We start from the raw sequence: 18,823 nt of genomic DNA, 5'->3' as shown, positions 1-18,823 counted from the left end.
TCCCACCATGGATCCATGATATCACTGTTATGCCCTTAATTGAGCCACTAGGTTGTTCCAGGGACACTGCCACTACAATGAGTGTTCGGAAAAATTATTTGGATAAAATGTGCATAGAAACTAAATTAGTAAGACAAAATAAAACCATCAACCACCAACACCAATACGCTAAAATACTACTGTTAGTTCCAGTCTTTGAGTTTGATTAGCCGAATGTACGTGTACATTTTAGGAAATCCTCAGACCTCAGTCATATGATGAAAAGGCATCATGCCTCAGACTAAAAGGCTTCAGCCATTGGACGAAGCGGCATCGCGCCTCAGACTGAAAGGCTTCAGTGTCAGGTCTCATACGATTAGGCATGAGGCGAAACTGCCTCAGACAAAATGGCATTGGGCAAAACGGACTCAGACAAAAGGCATCAGATGTAAAGGCATCTGTTAAAACTGACTCTTTTTTGAATTTTTGTTTTGAAGTTTTGAATTTCCCCGCCTCAATGTGACGTGACATGCTCGTGGTTCAGAAGTGGTACAGAATAGATTAGATACATAATAGATACAGAATAGATACAGAATATCACCCCCCCCCCCCCCCCCCCCCCACCAACCTATACAATGGTTTCATGTAAGAATATAATATATCAGGCACTCTCACCTTCAATCTCAACCTGTCTCTTTTTTTATTTTATTTATTTGCTTTTTTATAGTTAAGTCATTGAAGCATTCACTCAACTGATTCATTCATACCCACTGATTTATTCAGTAACGACACTAAATGTTTGATTCTGCTTTGGTTTTACTTTGGTTTTATGTTGGTTGAGGAAAAATAAAGTAATTAGCAATACTGTGTCTAAAATGCAATACAAACGTTCATTGAATGCGTGTTAAAGGGTAAGTTCGGCGTTTTACAAGTAAAGCCCTGTTTTAGGATAGTTTCTGATTAAATCGAACGGTTAAGATTAAAATTTGGACACATGCTGTCCCAAGAATTTTAGGTTTTTGTGTTATCACCCCCCCCCCCCCCCCCCCCCCCACCAACCTATACAATGGTTTCATAGGGCCACTGGAACAATCATTCATATAAACGCATTAAACTTTAGTTTACAAAGACGTGAAACTCACCGAGTGGTCTGGGGTGTTCACTGATATGCTCACGCGAAAATCGCTGCAAAAGATGCTTTCCAACAGGTTTTATCGTAGTTTTTTGAAGAATATCCGGTTGTGAGGCGTTTGGAAAAATAGGTCCACAGTTTTACAACGAATTGTAAAACACCTGTTGGAAAGCATCTTTTGCAGCGATTTTTGTGTGAGCATATCAGTGAACACCCCAGACCACTCGGTGAGTTTCACATCTTTGTAAACTAAAGTTTAATGCTAACACAAAAACCTAAAATTCTCGGGACAGCAGCATTTGTCCATATTTTAATCTTAACCGTTCGATTTCATCAGAAACGATCTTAAAACAGGGCTTTACTTGTAAAACGCCGAACTTACCCTTTGCACCATTGTATAGAAGCACACTTCCAGGCATATCATCAAAGTGCAACATGAAACATTAGTCTTTAATGTGCAGGGCCTAGACACAGTATTACTGTACATGGCTGAAGCGCTGCAGCTGCCTAACGTATTAATTGTGTGTTATAATTGCTCTAATAAACTGTTTAGGTTCCAGTGCTGTGTAAATATTGTAGGCTGGTTTGAGGTGCAATGAGAGCTTCCTCTCTTCCCGTAGAGCACAGGATGTTTTGTGCCTGTCAGTGTAGTAATCGCAGGCTTGATCCAATAAATTAGTGAAGCCCCTTTTGTACTTCATTGTTCCCCCATTACATCTCAGCAGGTTCATGCCATTCCAAGACGTCTCGCTTTCGCTCATCTGAGATGGCCTGAAGTGGTTTCTAATTTTTATTATATATATATATATATATATATGTTTTTTTGTGTGTGTGAATTGAGCAGTAATGGGTGCTGGGTACTTGGTTACCGTGGCGACGGCTTGTAGAGAGTGCTGTGTTGGTTGTAGAGATTTGAGCCCAGTGCTGCAGGTCAGATCTGTCTCTTATTACTTCACAACCAGCTTTAATTACAAATTATATTAGACTGAGCATTATACATGGAGAGTGGTTTAAATCTGACAACTAAGAATCGACTGGCTCTAAAACGGCCTTCTTTCTTTGCAGGTACAACGAGCTGTTGTTCATCATCGACACGTGCCAGGGAGCCTCCATGTATGAGAGGTTTTACTCGCCGAACCTCATGGCTCTGGCCAGCAGTCAAGTGGGAGAAGACTCGCTCTCAGTGAGTCAAAAAACATTGACATGAAAATTATAAACAGAAAGGGTTTTGGGGATTAAATGGATTGGGAATCACAGGGATTTCGGGATGTGATGAGGTTTGGGATCAAACATACACCTCTTAAACAAGCAGCAAGGTTTGGTGTGTCCCTATAACATGTGCTAATTGCTAGATCACATTTTGGATTGATTTAATTTGTTCAAATACAGTTTAAAAGTTTGGGGTCAGACCGAAAGTTTTTTTTTATTTTACTAAATTAATTCTATTCAATACTGCAAGGATGCATTAAATTAATCTCAATAATTTTTAGCATCAATAGACATATGATGTAACAGAATTTCTTCTTCAGATAAATGCTGTTCTTTTGAACTGTATTCATTAAAGAATTCTGAAAAAAATGCATCACTGTTTCCACAAAATTATATTTAGCTTTGCCATCAAAATTAATGAATAGTTTTTAAATGACATATTCAAATGTAGTCAAATATAATAAACAGTTATTTTAAATGGCAATAATCTAAAAAAAGGAATGTTTTTACTGTATTTTTGAACAAATAAATAAATGCATACTTGGTGAGAATAATAGACTTTTTTCAGAAACATTAAAAAATCTTACTGACCCCAAACTTTCGAACGGTATTGTGTCTGAAAATTTGCACCAGACCAACTACATGAGCAATGTTAATCTTTTTAATGAAATTATTGATGAAAAATTATAATTGCTTTGTCTTCTATAGCACTTTATTTTACAGTCCTGCTCCCCATGTACAAGCGGTGTATTACAGTGATTACACTAAATCTTGAGCCTACTCCTAAACCTAACCTTAAAGGGTCGGGTCAGAGGTCACTCTTCCGTCGGAACTAGACTCGCGGTCACCTGTTACCGGAAGCCAGTGATTATAGTTTATAAAGTTATACAGATATGGATATTTTTCTATATGGATTATTTTTATGATGGATGGATTGGCTTTTTAGAGCTTCAGAAACTCCGACTCTATTCACTCCCATTATAAAGCTGGGAAGAGCCAGGATATTTTTTAATATAAGATTGTGTTTGGCTGAAAGAAGAAAGTCATATACACCTTGGATGGCTTGAGGGTAAAATTATGTAAATTATGGGATAGTTTGAATTTTGTGGTTGAACAAACCCTTTAACCCCTATAGTTACCTTATATTACCCAGTGTTTTCTAAGGTTGAGTTGACCTTAAGTGTAACCATTTTGACTCAAATTTGACTAAAATTATGTGCCATTTCATTAAGATAGATCTGACTAAATGTATTGAATATAACATGACAAAATATCTGTCTATATATTTTTTTTGTTTTATCTAGTCACATTGGACTTGGTGTGAGCAGACTGTAATACACACTAGACTAGATACTACATCTGTACAACATGACTCTCTAAAAATCCCTGAACGTGAATAATTAAAATAAGTTTAAAAATGATTAAAGAAGTATAAAAGATTGGGATTGGTTCACCTGTATTGTTCTGTCCTTACAGCATCAGCCAGATTTGGCAATAGGGGTCCATTTGATGGACAAGTACACCTTCTACTTACTGGAGTTCCTGGAGGAAGTCCACCCTGCTAGCCAAGCCAACATGAATGATCTGGTAAGTGTGTGTGTGTGCATGTGTGTTTTGTGTTGGTGCCTGTTTACAACTCCAGCCCAATAATATGGAGAATGCAGATGCTTTGTCAAGATTTCTCAGTTAAAAAAAAAAAAAAGTCTGACCTCATAGTTGGAAACTAGTTGTAAAATCCTACAGGAGCATTGCCCATATCCACAATGCCGGTACAAATTGAACTTAAAAAGCGGCGGTCACAAAGACGTCCTGTCACCTCAGATGAAAAGAACGGCCTTGCGCACCACAGGGTCTCATAACGCACCACTTTAAACAGAGCGACTAACACAGGCGTAGGTCAAACAGCTTTGAAACAGTCAGGAGGGAGACCTTTTCTCTGAAGGCTTGGGCGAGCTTTATTTCTCTTCCCTTCATCTGAGTGGTTGGAGTCCCACCAACTCCCACAATCCATTTTGATCTATTCTGCCCTCCACATCCTCTCCGCTTGGCACAGTATTTCTCAGATCAAACAGGTCCAACAACAGCCTCTTTTCTGGTTGCTTTTTGTTCCCTGTGCTCGTCTGACTCTCTCTCTCTCTCCCCATTCTACTGCATTAGCAGTGATATTATTGATTTCCCGTGGGAGAAAGAGAGAGGTTTTAATGTTGATAGAAAAGGGCCACTTGATGTTTCATGAATGATCTTTCACATGAATGATCTCTCTTTCACTCTCATCATCAGAAAGATTGCAGAATGTCTTTCTGGCTGTCACTGTGCACTGGGAGTTGTGATAGAAAAGAATGCAGTTCGTTTAAATCAGATTCATTTGGCTTGATTCAAGTATGCACTTGAAACTTGTTTCTGAACTGAATGTTCAGAGAAATTACATTTTGAATTCATTAAGAATCAGTCATGTCAAGTCATGTCAAGTTTGATTTATTTGATTTATTAGTGCTTAGCTTTTTTTGGGGGGCAGTCGTGGCCTAATGGTTAGAGAGTCAGACCTGTAACCCGAAGGTTGCGGGTCTGGCAGGAAGTGACAGAGGTGATCTTGAGTAAGGCACCTAACCCCCAATCGCTCCCCTGGCGCCACAGCAAATGGCTGCCCACTGCTCCAGGTGTGTGTGTTCGTGTCTGTGTGTTCACTATTCACTGCTCCTAATGTGTGTGCACTAACATGGATGGGTTAAATGCAGAGGACAAATTCCGAGTATGGGTTACCATACTTGGCCTTCAAGTCACTTTTCTTAAAACAATGCATACCTCACTTAAAATTTACTTTGGCACATTTTTTTCTCTATATAGTGTTGATATGGAAAATAGTAAATGCACTAAGTTTCATCTTGCTAGCATGTGGGAAAATGTTTAAACCACATGTATTACCACTAGCCCCGCGTTAGGTTAGATCCGCGCACCCCTAATGCCTGGTGACAATTCAGCTTTGCCATCACAGGAGTAAATTACATTTTAAAATATATTCAACTTGAAAACAGTGATTATAAATATAATTTTAAATTATTATTATAATATTTCACAATATTGCTGTTTTTACTGCTTTTTTGAATAAATAAATGCAGCCATGGTGAGCAATAGAGACTTCTCTCAAAAACATATATCTTGCCAACCCCAAACTTTTGAATGGAAACATCCCATTTTTTTCCTTTTAATTTATAGCTGCACTTTCTTTCGATTGACAAAACTATTGTTGACAAAACCTTTTTGTCAATTAGGAGCTGCTGTTTATGAATTTCATAAGCTTATTTATTGCATTAATTCTTTAACGCTTTCATTTATCAAAAATTGTCAAAAGACCTCATTCTTGTTGTGTTTGGTAAACTGAATTAAATGACTCTGATTAGGTAGGCCTGAATCATGTTAAAACATTTTACAGGGATGCAGCCTAAACTATGGTTAGCTGATATGCCTCTGCACATATTCTTATCAAATAAAACGTCTTTGTCCACATTACTGGTCTTATTGTGCATTATTCATATCTGCTTATGTGCAGAAAAAAATGCCTCCATTTCCAAGTCAGAAACTCGATTCCCAGCAGGTCAAAATTTCCATCCTCTCCACAATCAACTGTGACCCCCCCCCCCCCCCCACCACACACACACACACACACCTCTCATTCCAGCTGGACAGGATTGGGTCTTAAAATATTTCATTCTAAATTCATACTAAAAAGGATGATTTAGAGTGGTTTAAGATTAAAAGTCCCAAATTACGATGTATTAAATGTTTAGATAATGGCTTCATCGTTTCGAAAGGTGTCTATGCAGGGTAAAATTCGAATTACAGAACACGTTTTTGCTTTAAAAATCGTGAGACGCAGTTCAATGGAATGAAAAAATGCTCAAGGTTTTTAAAAGTTGAACTTCTTTCAACTTGAGCGCCGCGTTTTGTGTGTGAGACGCTCCAAAAGCCGCAAGACCAAAGCACGACGGTTAAAGACGTCCGTCTAGCCCGTTTACATTGAAAAACAATGGAAAAGTAGTGCAGTGGAATGGAAAAACATGTTGTTTCATTTACAAGCACATCTTTTTTTTTATAAGAATTCACAAGATCACATATTAATGATGCTTTCCTGCAGCCTATTGCTGGATGTGCAGGGAACAGATGTTATTTAAATGGTAATTTCTGTTCTTTTTCTTTGTATTCATTTCTGACAGCTTCTAATAAACTGCAAAAACCATTTGGGAATGAATGCGCTCTTAGAACTTGGCAACCCATAATTAATTATCTCTTTGTTTGTGTTTCTCAGTCTCGGTTGACTCATAGTATTGTGTTTGTTTCAGTTTAAGGTGTGCCCGCAGAGTCAGTGTGTGTCCACTCCAGGCCACCGTACTGACCTGTTCCAGAGAGATCCGGGGAGTGTCCTCATCACTGACTTTTTCGGAAGTGTTCGTAAAGTGGAGATCACCAAGGACACTATCAATCTGACGTCCCCTTTAGAGACGCCAATGCAGAGGTAAGTGGAACACAGTGGTTAGTCTCTAAATTATCTTGAGTATTACAGTTTCCTGGAAAAATGCAGTGCATCTACTGTAGTAAATTGAGTAAATTAGCCCATTCAGTGTTGGCTTTTATGGGACACAATATACGCTTACTGTATATAATGCAGTTGGCTTATACTGACTTATAGTCATTGAAAGCTTAATACTAATAGAAATTAATTTGTGGTATGTGTGTGGGCATGAGGATCATGTTCGACGTCAAATACATGGGTGTTAAACGGATCATGATTTGAGAAATCAAATTTTCTTGTAAAAGTTTCCTGTAACTTTTGACATGTAAGAGGTCATTTTACTACCAAAACATCCTGTAATTCAAAACTTCCTTGTTAGTTCAAAAACTTTTATTGAAACCAAGCTACGAAAACGACTCGTTTCGGAATTTTGTCACATTATGAAGTAATATACTGTACAAATTGTATATATTCTATCCCTTTATATATATATAAACTCACCTAAAGGACCCAAGAAAACATCCCCCACACCATTACACCACCACTGCCTGCACAGTGGTAACAAGGCATGATGGATCCATGTTTTCATTCTGTGTACGCCAAATTCTGACTCTACCATCTGAATGTCTCAACAGAAATTGAGACTCATCAGATCAGGCAACATTTTGCCAGTCTTCAACTGTCCAATTTTGGTGAGCTCTTGCAAATTGTAGCCTCTTTTTCCTATTTCTAGTGGAGATGAGTGGTACCCGGTGGGGTCTTCTGCTGTTGTAGCCCATCCACCTCAAGGTTGTGCGTGTTGTGGCTTCACAAATGCTTTGCTGCATACCTCGGTTGTAACAAGTGGTTATTTCAGTCAAAGTTGCTCTTCTATCAGCTTGAATCAGTCGGCCCATTCTCTTCTGACCTCTAGCATCAACAAAGCATTTTCGCCCACAGGACTGCCGTATACTGGATGTTTTTCCCTTTTCACACCATTCTTTGTAAACCCTAGAAATGGTTGTGCGTGAAAATCCCAGTAACTGAGCAGATTGTGAAATACTCAGACTGGCCCGTCTGGCACCAACAACCATGCCACGCTCAAAATTGCTTAAATCACCTTTCTTTCCCATTCTGACTTTCAGTTTGGAGTTCAGGAGATTGTCTTGACCAGGACCACACCCCTAAATGCATTGAAGCAGCTGCCATGTGATTGGTTGATTAGATAATTGCATTAATGACAAATTGAACAGGTGTTCCTAATAATCCTTTAGGTGAGTGTATATATAAGAAGGACATACACACAAACACTGAATGTTTTGATTATCATGAGTTAAATCGCTTATACTGTAGCAAGAATTTATTATATTAATATTAATATAATTAATATCAGTTTGGATTTAGTGATAGACAAATACATTTAAATAAATGTGAAGAGATGCAAATGAAAAGTTTGAGCATAATGAAAGGCAGTTACTGTGAGTAAAACAGGGGGCCTCTAATTCAAAAGGCCACCTGCCATTTTGGTTCCCATTTTCCCTTTTTAGGAAAATTAATCTTACTTATCATAAGTCTCAGCATATTAAGCTACTATAGGATATATATGTATAAAAGATGTACACTCTTCAGCTTTGATATTGATTTATTTTCTTCGGTTCGGCATAATTAAAGTGTTTTAAATGAGTGTTTATTGTTTCGAGCAGCAGTCCTAAATTAATGAACTCATTTTGAACGTTCCAGAGCAAGCGGTCTCATTTAATGAAACATTAGATACATTGTGGCTGTTGAAAACTTTATTAGTGATATTGATTCTTCTAATGACCCAATAATGATTTTGCATACTGCGGTCACCATGGTTACTGTTAAAATCAGCCAAATCGGGTCACACAGGTTTCCAGTATGATAAATATGACCGTACTATGGTTTTTAAAATACTATTTCCTTCCAATAACAATAATGTAGTAGTTCAGTAGTAGTTAAATATACGACTTGAACAATGCTTATAAATATTGTCATTTTTTCTTAATTGTTTGAAGTCCATTTTATCAACCAAAAATGCTAAATATAGTAATTTTAATTTTAATTTAAAGAGCAGTCCCTTAAACTATAAACACTGTGCTTGTATTTCAAACTCAATTTCAGCATTTTATGTCATGTTTTGCATGTGCTCGTTTAGAAAGCATAGCATTCAAAAATAATCACTATTATCATGTCGCACGTCCTGATTTTCCTTATTTTGGAAATAAGGAATAAAACTTATTTTGGTGATCCTGGAACAACATTCCTGTCCGAAAATGTTGTCCTAACCCTACCCATGATGTATCCCTAAACTCAGAGGGAATGATGGGTGAATAACACTGATATAGAATCACCTATAACCTTGATTGTAAGTCTAAACTTGACATAAACTGTAAACTTGTCCCTTAAATCTGATTGGTTGATTGGAATGTTGTTCCGGGATCATGTAGTTCTTGATGAAATCATGTCCTCTCTAACTAAACCTGAGCATAATTATTCAGATAGCATTCAGAACCTCACTGTGAATAAAGTTGCCACAAATGTGTCCAAACAAAGTGCTGGAATGAGAGGAAGTGTACGAGGGTAGAGGCCATTGAGGACATTAGTCTTTTCTGCGCTACTGCAGTTGACCTTTTCTGAGGCGAGCTGGAAGGAATATCAAATATGAATATGAGCAGGAAAATTGTATTTTTCAGAATAAATGTGATTTAAAAAAAAATATTCATCTTATAAGGGGTTTATTTCTCTTACTGGTGTTGTTTGAATATTTGGGGAATTTTTGCTTTGTTTTTTAATGTTTGTAGTTTTTATGTAACATGCAGTACTTTCAGGATTTTATTTATTTATTTTTTATTATTATGTTTTCATTAATGTTTCCATCCTATAGTCCTTTCTAGTACTTAAAAAAAAAAATGTAATTATGCAAATTTTTCCCCAAAACAAGCACAAACATAATTCTTATGATAATAATAATAATAATAGCACAAAATTAAAACTTTTCAGATATGATTTAATTTATAATAAAACAGTTATTTGACCTGCTTTGATGTTTATAAATATACCTATAAAGTCTGAATTAAATCCAGGAAAATATATTTTAAATAGAGTGTATAATATTGAGCTTTGTAGTTTTGATTTTGATCGTGTGGTGTAGTTTCAGGAAATGTGTCTGAGGAATAGAATAAATAGTTAATAGAATTTGCAGGCATTGTGTTGTGAAACATGTTGGCCACAAGATGGCAGTAGTATTTCTTGGTTTGCTAATCTAAAAAAAAAAAAGATTTTTTTTTCTTTCTCTGCTGTCAAACTAATCTGTAATGCAGTCTGTGTGTGGATGAGATTAGATAAACATATTAGATTCCACAGCATCATAGTAAAGTGAATTAACTTTATCTACTGTAGCTCTATTTCGAATAGCAGCAGCACATGTGATTAAAATCACTTTGCATTTGGACCTAAATCTGAAACTACAGTACATTGTTGTGCTTTTGACCACAAAGCCTGTTTTCGTAATTGTTTAATCATTAATTATTCATTATATCAGGTCACAAACAGATTACATAAACATAATTGCAATTTTTTTTTCTAATCTTCAAAGATAATTTATATCTAATTAAGTGTATAAAAGCTAATTTAGCTAAATCGTTCCGGTCTTCCATGTCTTATGTCCTCTCAATTATTATTTTTAGTTACTGGAAATACAACATTATTACCGTTTGAAACCCAAGTTGGACTGCGTTTTGAATGGGTCAGACTGAGAATGATGATGATGAGAAATAATAATGACCCTCTTCCCCATCTTACTTAGCAAATTCTTTATTTCTAGCACCCCTGACTAAAAGTCTACTCTTTGTGAATAAAATGACTATGACTAGAGTAAACAGAAACTGAGAATTCAATGAATGACATTATCATATGATGAATAAATAAATAATTCATGAATAATAAGTAAATAATCTATGAGATAAATGACCTTGTTCCACTGAAATGCAGCAGAACACTGATGATTTTCACCAGGTATCGTGTGAATTGTTCCTTTGGTGTTTTACATTCAACATTGATAATTGTATTACTGTACATAGATGTGTAAGCAGTATGATGATCACACTACTGAAGTCAAGTTTGGGGTCAGTTACTCTTCTTTCTTTTTTTAAAGAAATTAACACTTTTTTATTTGGCGTACTTTTACTTTTATTTATCGGTCTATCCGTCTATCCATCCATCCATCCATCCATCCATCCATCCATCCATCCATCCATCCATCCATCCATCTTTCTATATCTATGCATGCCTTGTTTTACTGCGTGGGGGAATTAGACCCATCAGACTGAATGATCTTGCTTATTTATTTACTTGTTTTAAAATAAACAAAATTAAAATCTGCTGCAGGCTTACACTTTATAAGTTATTCTATTGGCGTGACACAAGCTGAATTACTTTGGATCCACTGCAGTCTCCTTTAAGCGTCTTTTTTATATTTGTTGGCAGGAGAAAAAAGGCTTTTTTATGCATCTTTTTCTTTCAAAAAATACCCCAATCTAGTGGAAATTACTTTTCATTCATAAACCATGGAAACAGGATTTATTTTTCCTCATGCCAAACCAGTTGCATCAGACTGCATCTACTAATGTCACATGACTAAAATGACCAGTCAATCAAAAGAAAGCAGACATAGCAGATCCTTGTGATTATAATTTTTGTAGCATCTGTTCGTAAACATTTCTTAAATGCTTATATGTGAATGGTTCATCCATGCATGTTTTTTTCTCTCTTTTGGACCATTTAATACATATTTGAAACATCACACGATTTTCTGGTGAAACAACTTCTCTCTGGTGACATATGCAGGACTTCTTCAATCATTTAGTCCACTTAAACCCCGCCTCTTTTCTTACAGTCCAGTGCAAGTCCTCATTCAGATCTGCTGCCATCCAATCAACATCTGATGCATAGAACCAAGTCATTTTTTTTTCTTTTCCGCTAATCCATTTTACTCACTATGTCTCAATATAGAAGAAAGTATTTGACGTCTACTTACGGTGCATCGCAAATGTATGTGTTGCGAATGGCATGACAGTTAAAAAAATAATACTAATAATGGTGAGTTCTCATTTTGTTCTTAATAACTGATATTTCACTCATGGCAAAACAGGTTAGGTCACCGGTTCCGTCAGCATATGCACCGAACAAGCTGTCAACCAGCGCCACAGAGTCAACTCTGTCTGTTGCTTTGGGAAAGGGAAGTTTTCTCTTTTTGGTCCCCACTGTCACGGCCTGTCATGACTCATATACTGGCACGTCTGTGGGTGAAACGGCAGCGTATGCACCTGAGGGAAGGTCTCTGTCCCGTGTCTCTTTGCTGTCTTGCAGCTGTCATGCATGGCTGGCGTCTCCCGCTCTCTTCTACCATCAGGCTGCCTTGACAAGGACATGAGTCCACTCTCTAATGCCCGGTCACCTTGCTCTCTCTGTCCCGGCCTGGGACCGTATGGAGTTGTGTCACTTCTGGAGCAATGCATGTCTGTCATGTGACAGCAGGGGTGGACAACTTTCACTTAACCGTCTTTAAAGGATCAAATATACTGATTACCACCTTTGACTTTCTTTATTCTGTGGAACACGAAGGGGGAACTTTCAAGTCAAGTTTCAAAAGAGAAGAATACCTTGAGACATTATCATAAACTTTATCAGAATCAGAATCAGAATCAGAATCAGAAAGAGCTTTATTGCCAAGTGTGCTTGCACACACAAGGAATTTGTTTTGGTACTGAGGCTTCCAGTGGACATATACAAATACAACATGAAACATAATACTACAAATTATAAGAATAAAAAATGAAAGTATAAATATATAAGAATAAAACTATCACAGTTGGGTTTAGTCAGAATAGACATTTTCAGATTTACAGATTATGAACCTATTTACAGTGTTTTGAATATTATAAATAAATAAATCTACATATAAGTATCACCTGAGTTGTGGGATATTGCACTAAACAGTGGGAGTATTGCACTTACAGGCATATGCCTTGGGAGGAGTGTTAACTGTTCAGGAGGGAAATGGCCTGTGGGAAGAAACTGTTCCTGTGCCGAGATGTTCTTGTGGCCAGTGATCTGAGTCTCCGTCTTGACGGTAACAGTTCAAACAGGTGGTGTCCAGGGTGAGTGGAGTCTGTGATGATTTTACCTGCTCTCTTCCTCACTCTGGAAGAGTACAGGTCCTGGAGGTTTGGCAGGGGGGCACCAATAATCCTCTCCGCAGTACGGACTGTCCGTTGTAGTCTCCTGATGTCTGATTTGGTAGCTGAACCAAACCAGACAGTGATGGAAGCGCACAAGACAGACTCAATGACTCAATGATTATGTATAAAAACTCACTGGATACTTTATTAGGTATTTTATATATATATATATATATATATATATATATATATATATATATATATATATAGCATATGACAGCATTATTTGAAGTGCCAGATAATTTAGAACAGATCATTTATACCAGTTTTGAGAACCAAAATAGCACATTGATTATTACAAACTAATAATTTTGTAATCTGACAGTCCCAGGGCATTTTCTATATTGCTCTTTATACAATACAGATTGCTACAAAGCAGCTTCACAGTAATAAACAGGTAAATAACAGTATTAAGGTTGTAACTAATTCCATTCCACCAGTAAAGTAAGTCTACACGAGACAATATGAAGGTAAAATGATGCCATAAAGAATCGCATGATCTGATTATCATGACTTCCATTTTTTTTTTTTTGGCCAAAATGCAGCCAAAATCATTGCAGGCCTGTGAACAGTGATTTGCAAGCAAAAACAAGTGTTGAAAGAACTGCAAAACGGATTGGCTGCGTATCTGTATGCGTAAAAAACAAACTGTTGTAAATGTCTAAATGACTTGTGAACGTATAGGGCAACAAGTTCTCAAAATATCCCGATATTTACTGTTCTGTCTTTCTTTAAGCTGCGCTTACAGTTTTGGCACCATTCCCTCACTCATCTAAAAACTAAATATATTTTAAAATGTTATTTATTCCTGTGATCAAAGCTGAATTTTCAGCATCATTACTCCAGTCTTCAGTGTCAAATGATCCTTCAGAAATCATTCTAATATGCTGATTTGATGCTAAAAAAACATTCATTATTATTACCAATGTTGAAAACTTTCAGGATTCTTTGATGAATAGAAAGTTCTATTTCATTTATTTGAAATAGAATCTTTTGTAACATGTCTTTACTGTAACTTTTGATCAATTTGATGCATCCTTGCTGAATAAAAGTATTGATTCTTGCTGACCCCAAACTTTTGAACAGCAGTGTATAATGTTACAAAAGCTTTCTATTTCAGATAAATGCTGTTCTTTTGAACTTTCTATTCATCTTTCAATGTTTTCAACATTTATAACAAAAAAAAATTCTTGAGCAGCAAATCTGCGTATTAGAATGATTTCTGAAGGATCATGTGACACTGAAGACTGGAGTAATGATGTGGAAAATTCAGCTTTGCATCTCAGGAATAAATTACATTTTAAAATATATTAAAATAGAAATAGTTATTTTAAATTGTAATAATATTTCACAATATTACTGTTTATTTTATTTATTTATTTTTAGTCAAATAAATGCAGCCTTGGTGAGCATGACAGACTTCTTTTAAATCATTACAAATCTTACCGATCCCAAACTTTTGAACGGAAGTGTATTAAAAACAACACAAAAACTGAATTAAAACACGGTCCTTTATAAGCTGTGTACCATTAGGCTAGACTCAAGTGTTCATACAAAATTTCGAGCTGGTGCGTATTCAATTCTTTATGGCATCATTTTACCTTCATAGACAATAGTGTCAACCCCAGCATCAAATTATATTTAAAATGTAGCAAAGAAAATTGATGCAGGTTTGGAACGGCTTGAGGGTGAGTGAATGATGACAGAATATTCCTTTTTGGGTGAACTAACCCTTTTTTAGCATACGTAGTAGAACATCATGTGTTTAAAAGCAACACAACTCTTATTTCCCCCCTCCATGAGACGTCTCTCTGGTGTGTGACAGTAGAGGCGTGATGACGGTAAATCATTCTGTAGCCATTCTGTTTTCCGCCTCCTTTCCTCCGCAGTCTTTGTCGCTCTATCAGAGGGCTTCCATTAGGTAAATTAAGTTTTACAGAGGAGGCTGGTTTAATAGACTCCCCACTCGTCTTTATGATACGTGCCCACTCTTTACGAGATTGTATTGTAATTCAGGTTTGCCCAGGGTGATGATGTTGACTGCCTAGCGCAGGTCTCAAGTCTCAAAGTAATTAAATGTCAGGTGATGTTACGGAATGAAAAAAATAAATCAGGAGGTGCGGCGTGGGCATAAAAAGAAATGAAAGTGTGTTCTCAGTACACACTCGCCCCCTCACTAGACACCTTCTGACGGTTTTTCATATGAATTCAAAAAAACTCTTTCAATTGAAAGTTCATCGTGAAAATAGTTGCAAAATTGCAGTGACAGATGTTGAATCGTTTTGAGTCTCTTTAAATGATTCGTTAGCCTCATATTGCCCAACTGCTTTCCAAGGAGAGCATCACTGCTTAGGGTTTTCAACAGAATCTGAAGGTGCATTCAAACTAACATCAATTTACAGCTGCAAATCCACAGGAGGTCATTATATTTCAGCGAGATTTGGCGATTTCCAGCGGCATGAGCAAGGACTTTAAAGTTTACGTGAACCAAAAGCTGTGACCATCAGTATTGTGACATATTTTCAAGTGGAACAGAATATTCAATTATAAATTATAGATGGCAGGGCTTGATTTCCAAGCCATCAAACTGATGTCATCAGACGAGGAACACAATTCCAGAGGAGAAACACACTTTCTGATTTTGACTTGAAATTTTGAAAACAAACAGGCTTTTTTTGTGGTTTCATTTACACAGATGATTTATTGACTATACTACTAATCTGCACTTAGTAAAATCATGTCAGTTTTAATTCAAGAAGACTTTAAGCCATGACATACCAATCCAACAATTGGCCGTCATCCATTACCGTGCGTCGTTGAGCACTAGCCAGGCTCCTGTCGTCGGTTTTTCATTCGATTGGACATGTTGAATTGGTGGCGTAGCCTGTTAGTGGGTCAGATCACTAGGATTTAACGAAAGCAAGCAAAACAAATCAAGAGGGCTAATACTAAGGCTGTATCCGAAATCGCATATACTTCCTTACTATATAGTAGGAGAAAAAAAGCATCTCACAAAAGAAGTAGGTTCGAATTCACAGGGCTCATAAAAGAGTTGTCAAAAAGTACCCGGATGACCTACTTCTTCCGACGAGATTTTGAAGTGTGCATACGATGAACACTTTACTATCCCATGAGGCCACGGGAGAGGATTTATGAACGATACTATGCAACTGATGCTGGTGGTCATGTGATAAAGGCAACATGGCAGATGTATGTCCAGATTATTTTCCTATACATTCATACCAGGGGGCGGCGGCTTCATTAGGGCGATAGGGCGACGCACCACCAAAGTGCAAAAGGGACTTTTTCAATCACATTCGCATTCAAACACAGAGTTACGCTAGCCGTCACTGTTGTTCTGCCTCTGGATATAGTCCATTTCAGCGCCAAGTCACGTTCTTTGGAGTACCGCCTCATTTTCGGCGATTTCACTTTGGCCGAGAATCGCCCAAAGTGTTCCCATAGACTTCCATACAAAGATTTTTTTTTTTTCGCACTACTGGCACTGCAATGCATTCTCTATGGGTTCCGAGAGGGCTCGCACTAACGTGCTTTCGTAACCTTACGTAGGATACGTAACCTTAACTTGTGCAGCGATTGGTGGAAACAAATATACTTCTATTAAAAATCTTTAAGCTGAAGTGATATCCAATATTTTCCTCAGTGCATAACTTACATTTCACAGACATATCCTCCATCTGTAAATGTTAGAAGGTCATGCAAATATTTCCATTTTGCTGGACGAGCAAAACTTCTGCAGGCTAAACTTCTGTGAATGTGCGCCGCCGCGCCGAACAGACGGAGCGCAATTGAATAGGAGCGCAATAATTCTGACTAAAATATACATTAACACTACATATTGCTAAAATATTTGTTGTTGTTGTTGAGCATAAATGTGCTAAAGAATATCAAACCTACAAATGAAATTTTTATGATATCAGTTTTGTTTTTATTTATTTTCATTTTAAGTTTAGTGAATTTAACTACTTCTTTAAAAAGCATGATTTTGTTTTTAGATTGTAATGTAATATTTTTTGGATAGACTGCAAGGTTTTATTCACTATGTTTGTTTTCATAGCCTAGGACAATATTGATCAGGATATAAAATATATATTTTTTAATTAAATACAGATTTCTTTTTTTATTCAAATAGAACAAAATTTAAAACTGAGATTTTACCATACATCGCCTTTTAGCCCCAAAATTAAGTTTTTTTTGGCAATTGGCTATTGCCCAACCCTACTTTATGGCATGCTTTATATGCTAAATTCTCCGTTTTTAGCTAAGCAGTAATGATACATTATTATTACTGTGATTTAACAATTAGTCTACGTTCAGTTCTGCATTAATAATTCAGTTTGTTTGGGCATACAACGCCCCCCCCCCCCCCCCCCCTTTTTTAGCACCAGCCGCAACTGATTCATATTATATAGAACATACTTTTATAGTGGTTGTGAAGTAAATACTTATTCAAAATAAGGACCTACTTAAGAGAATATGCCATTTTGGACACAGCTAAGGCTCTTCTCATTGTATATTCACAGTCCTATGCTGTGTTTGAAATCACCCACTGTATCTTCATTCACTATTCCCTACATTTCTCCACTAATTTAGTCCACTGAGAGTGAATTATAACGAGTGAGGGAATTAGGACACAGTGCGCTGAAGCTTTTGCATGGTTTGTGCTGTTTAATAATCATTTAAAACGTAGCAAACTGCTCCAGTAGTAATGAAAAGATTTAACTTGAACTCTGTCATGGAAACTTGCGTACATTAACCGTAATTAAACAATCTAATAATTAATTTAAAGGGAATGTATTCCTGTATGATATTACGCTGTAGCCACATTAAACCAGCGGTTTGGAAAAAGGATGGATGGATGATTCAGCTGTGAGTGCCATCTTCTGGTGAGACGCGGGAATTCATTCGACGCACAGTGCATTATGGGTATTCTCTAGCCGTTTTGAGCGTACATCGGTTGTACACTCGTTATTGTGGTGCATTGTGGTATTGAATGAGTGCTCTCAGTAACGTCCACTATGGTTTCGGACACAACTACAAATGGCTGTCTCCTCAAATAGTGCCCTATTCAAGGCTATAGGGGGTGATTTCGGACACAGCCCTAGCTCTTCTGGTTTTCTTTTTTGAATGATGAATACAGTTGGCATGGAGAGTTATGTCCTCTCACATAGATGCAGAACGTACGTTGGCTGACGACTGTGGTTTTTGCAGTTTGCTCAAGTGCAAATTTTTTACCCAGATGTGGACAATGTGAGAAGACAGTAGTTCTTTGATGTCTTTTTAGTGTTTATGGGCCTTTATGCAAATGCGATGTGATGTAGCAACAGCCAATGGAAGTAATGTAGTTGAATAGTATTGGATATTGCAGTTGAGTAGCAACTAGGGCTGGGTATTCGCAAGTTTGCAGTTCCGATAACGAATCAATTTGATTTGACATTGATTCATTTGGGTATATATCAGGTACATTACAAGTACGCTACAGGAAAAAAAACGTTTACTAGCTAACTATAACATTATGGTCACTGAATGGCTTTTCTAAGGTAAATGCAATGTTACACGACATTGTTTATAAGCTGTTTTGACAGCTTGACATCTTTATGCAGTTGAAACACTGGTTGAGCGATTACGTGAGACATGATACATTTCGGTAAGTTACACTTTATCTTTCAGCAAAATGAGAATTGAATAAAATTCAGATAATTGTTCAACTATTTTCTGCCCTAGTAGCAACCCCAC

The 18,823-nt window shown here is 36.9% G+C and overlaps 1 protein-coding gene across 2 annotated transcripts in view; it reads left to right on the top strand.

Moving 5' to 3' along the window:
• The window catches only part of pigk (phosphatidylinositol glycan anchor biosynthesis, class K), a 46,131-nt gene that overhangs the window by 4,324 nt on the left and 22,984 nt on the right, over positions 1–18,823 (top strand). For both annotated transcript variants that reach the window (XR_013194392.1, XM_077200339.1), the window contains exons 7-9: positions 2,177–2,294; positions 3,797–3,907; positions 6,658–6,830. Coding sequence is in view for 1 of the 2 variants with exons in the window: in XM_077200339.1 (XP_077056454.1) it covers positions 2,177–2,294; positions 3,797–3,907; positions 6,658–6,830 (402 nt within the window). In the remaining variant the exon portion in view is untranslated. The remainder of the gene's footprint in view (positions 1–2,176; positions 2,295–3,796; positions 3,908–6,657; positions 6,831–18,823) is intronic.

The sequence above is a fragment of the Siphateles boraxobius genome, unplaced genomic scaffold (assembly GCF_051911475.1).
Source record: "Siphateles boraxobius isolate OS27281-9 unplaced genomic scaffold, OSU_SipBor_1 1, whole genome shotgun sequence".
In the NCBI taxonomy this organism is placed as follows: domain Eukaryota; kingdom Metazoa; phylum Chordata; class Actinopteri; order Cypriniformes; family Leuciscidae; genus Siphateles; species Siphateles boraxobius.
Note: the sequence above shows the minus strand (reverse complement) of the source record. Positions and strands in the feature narration are given on the sequence as shown.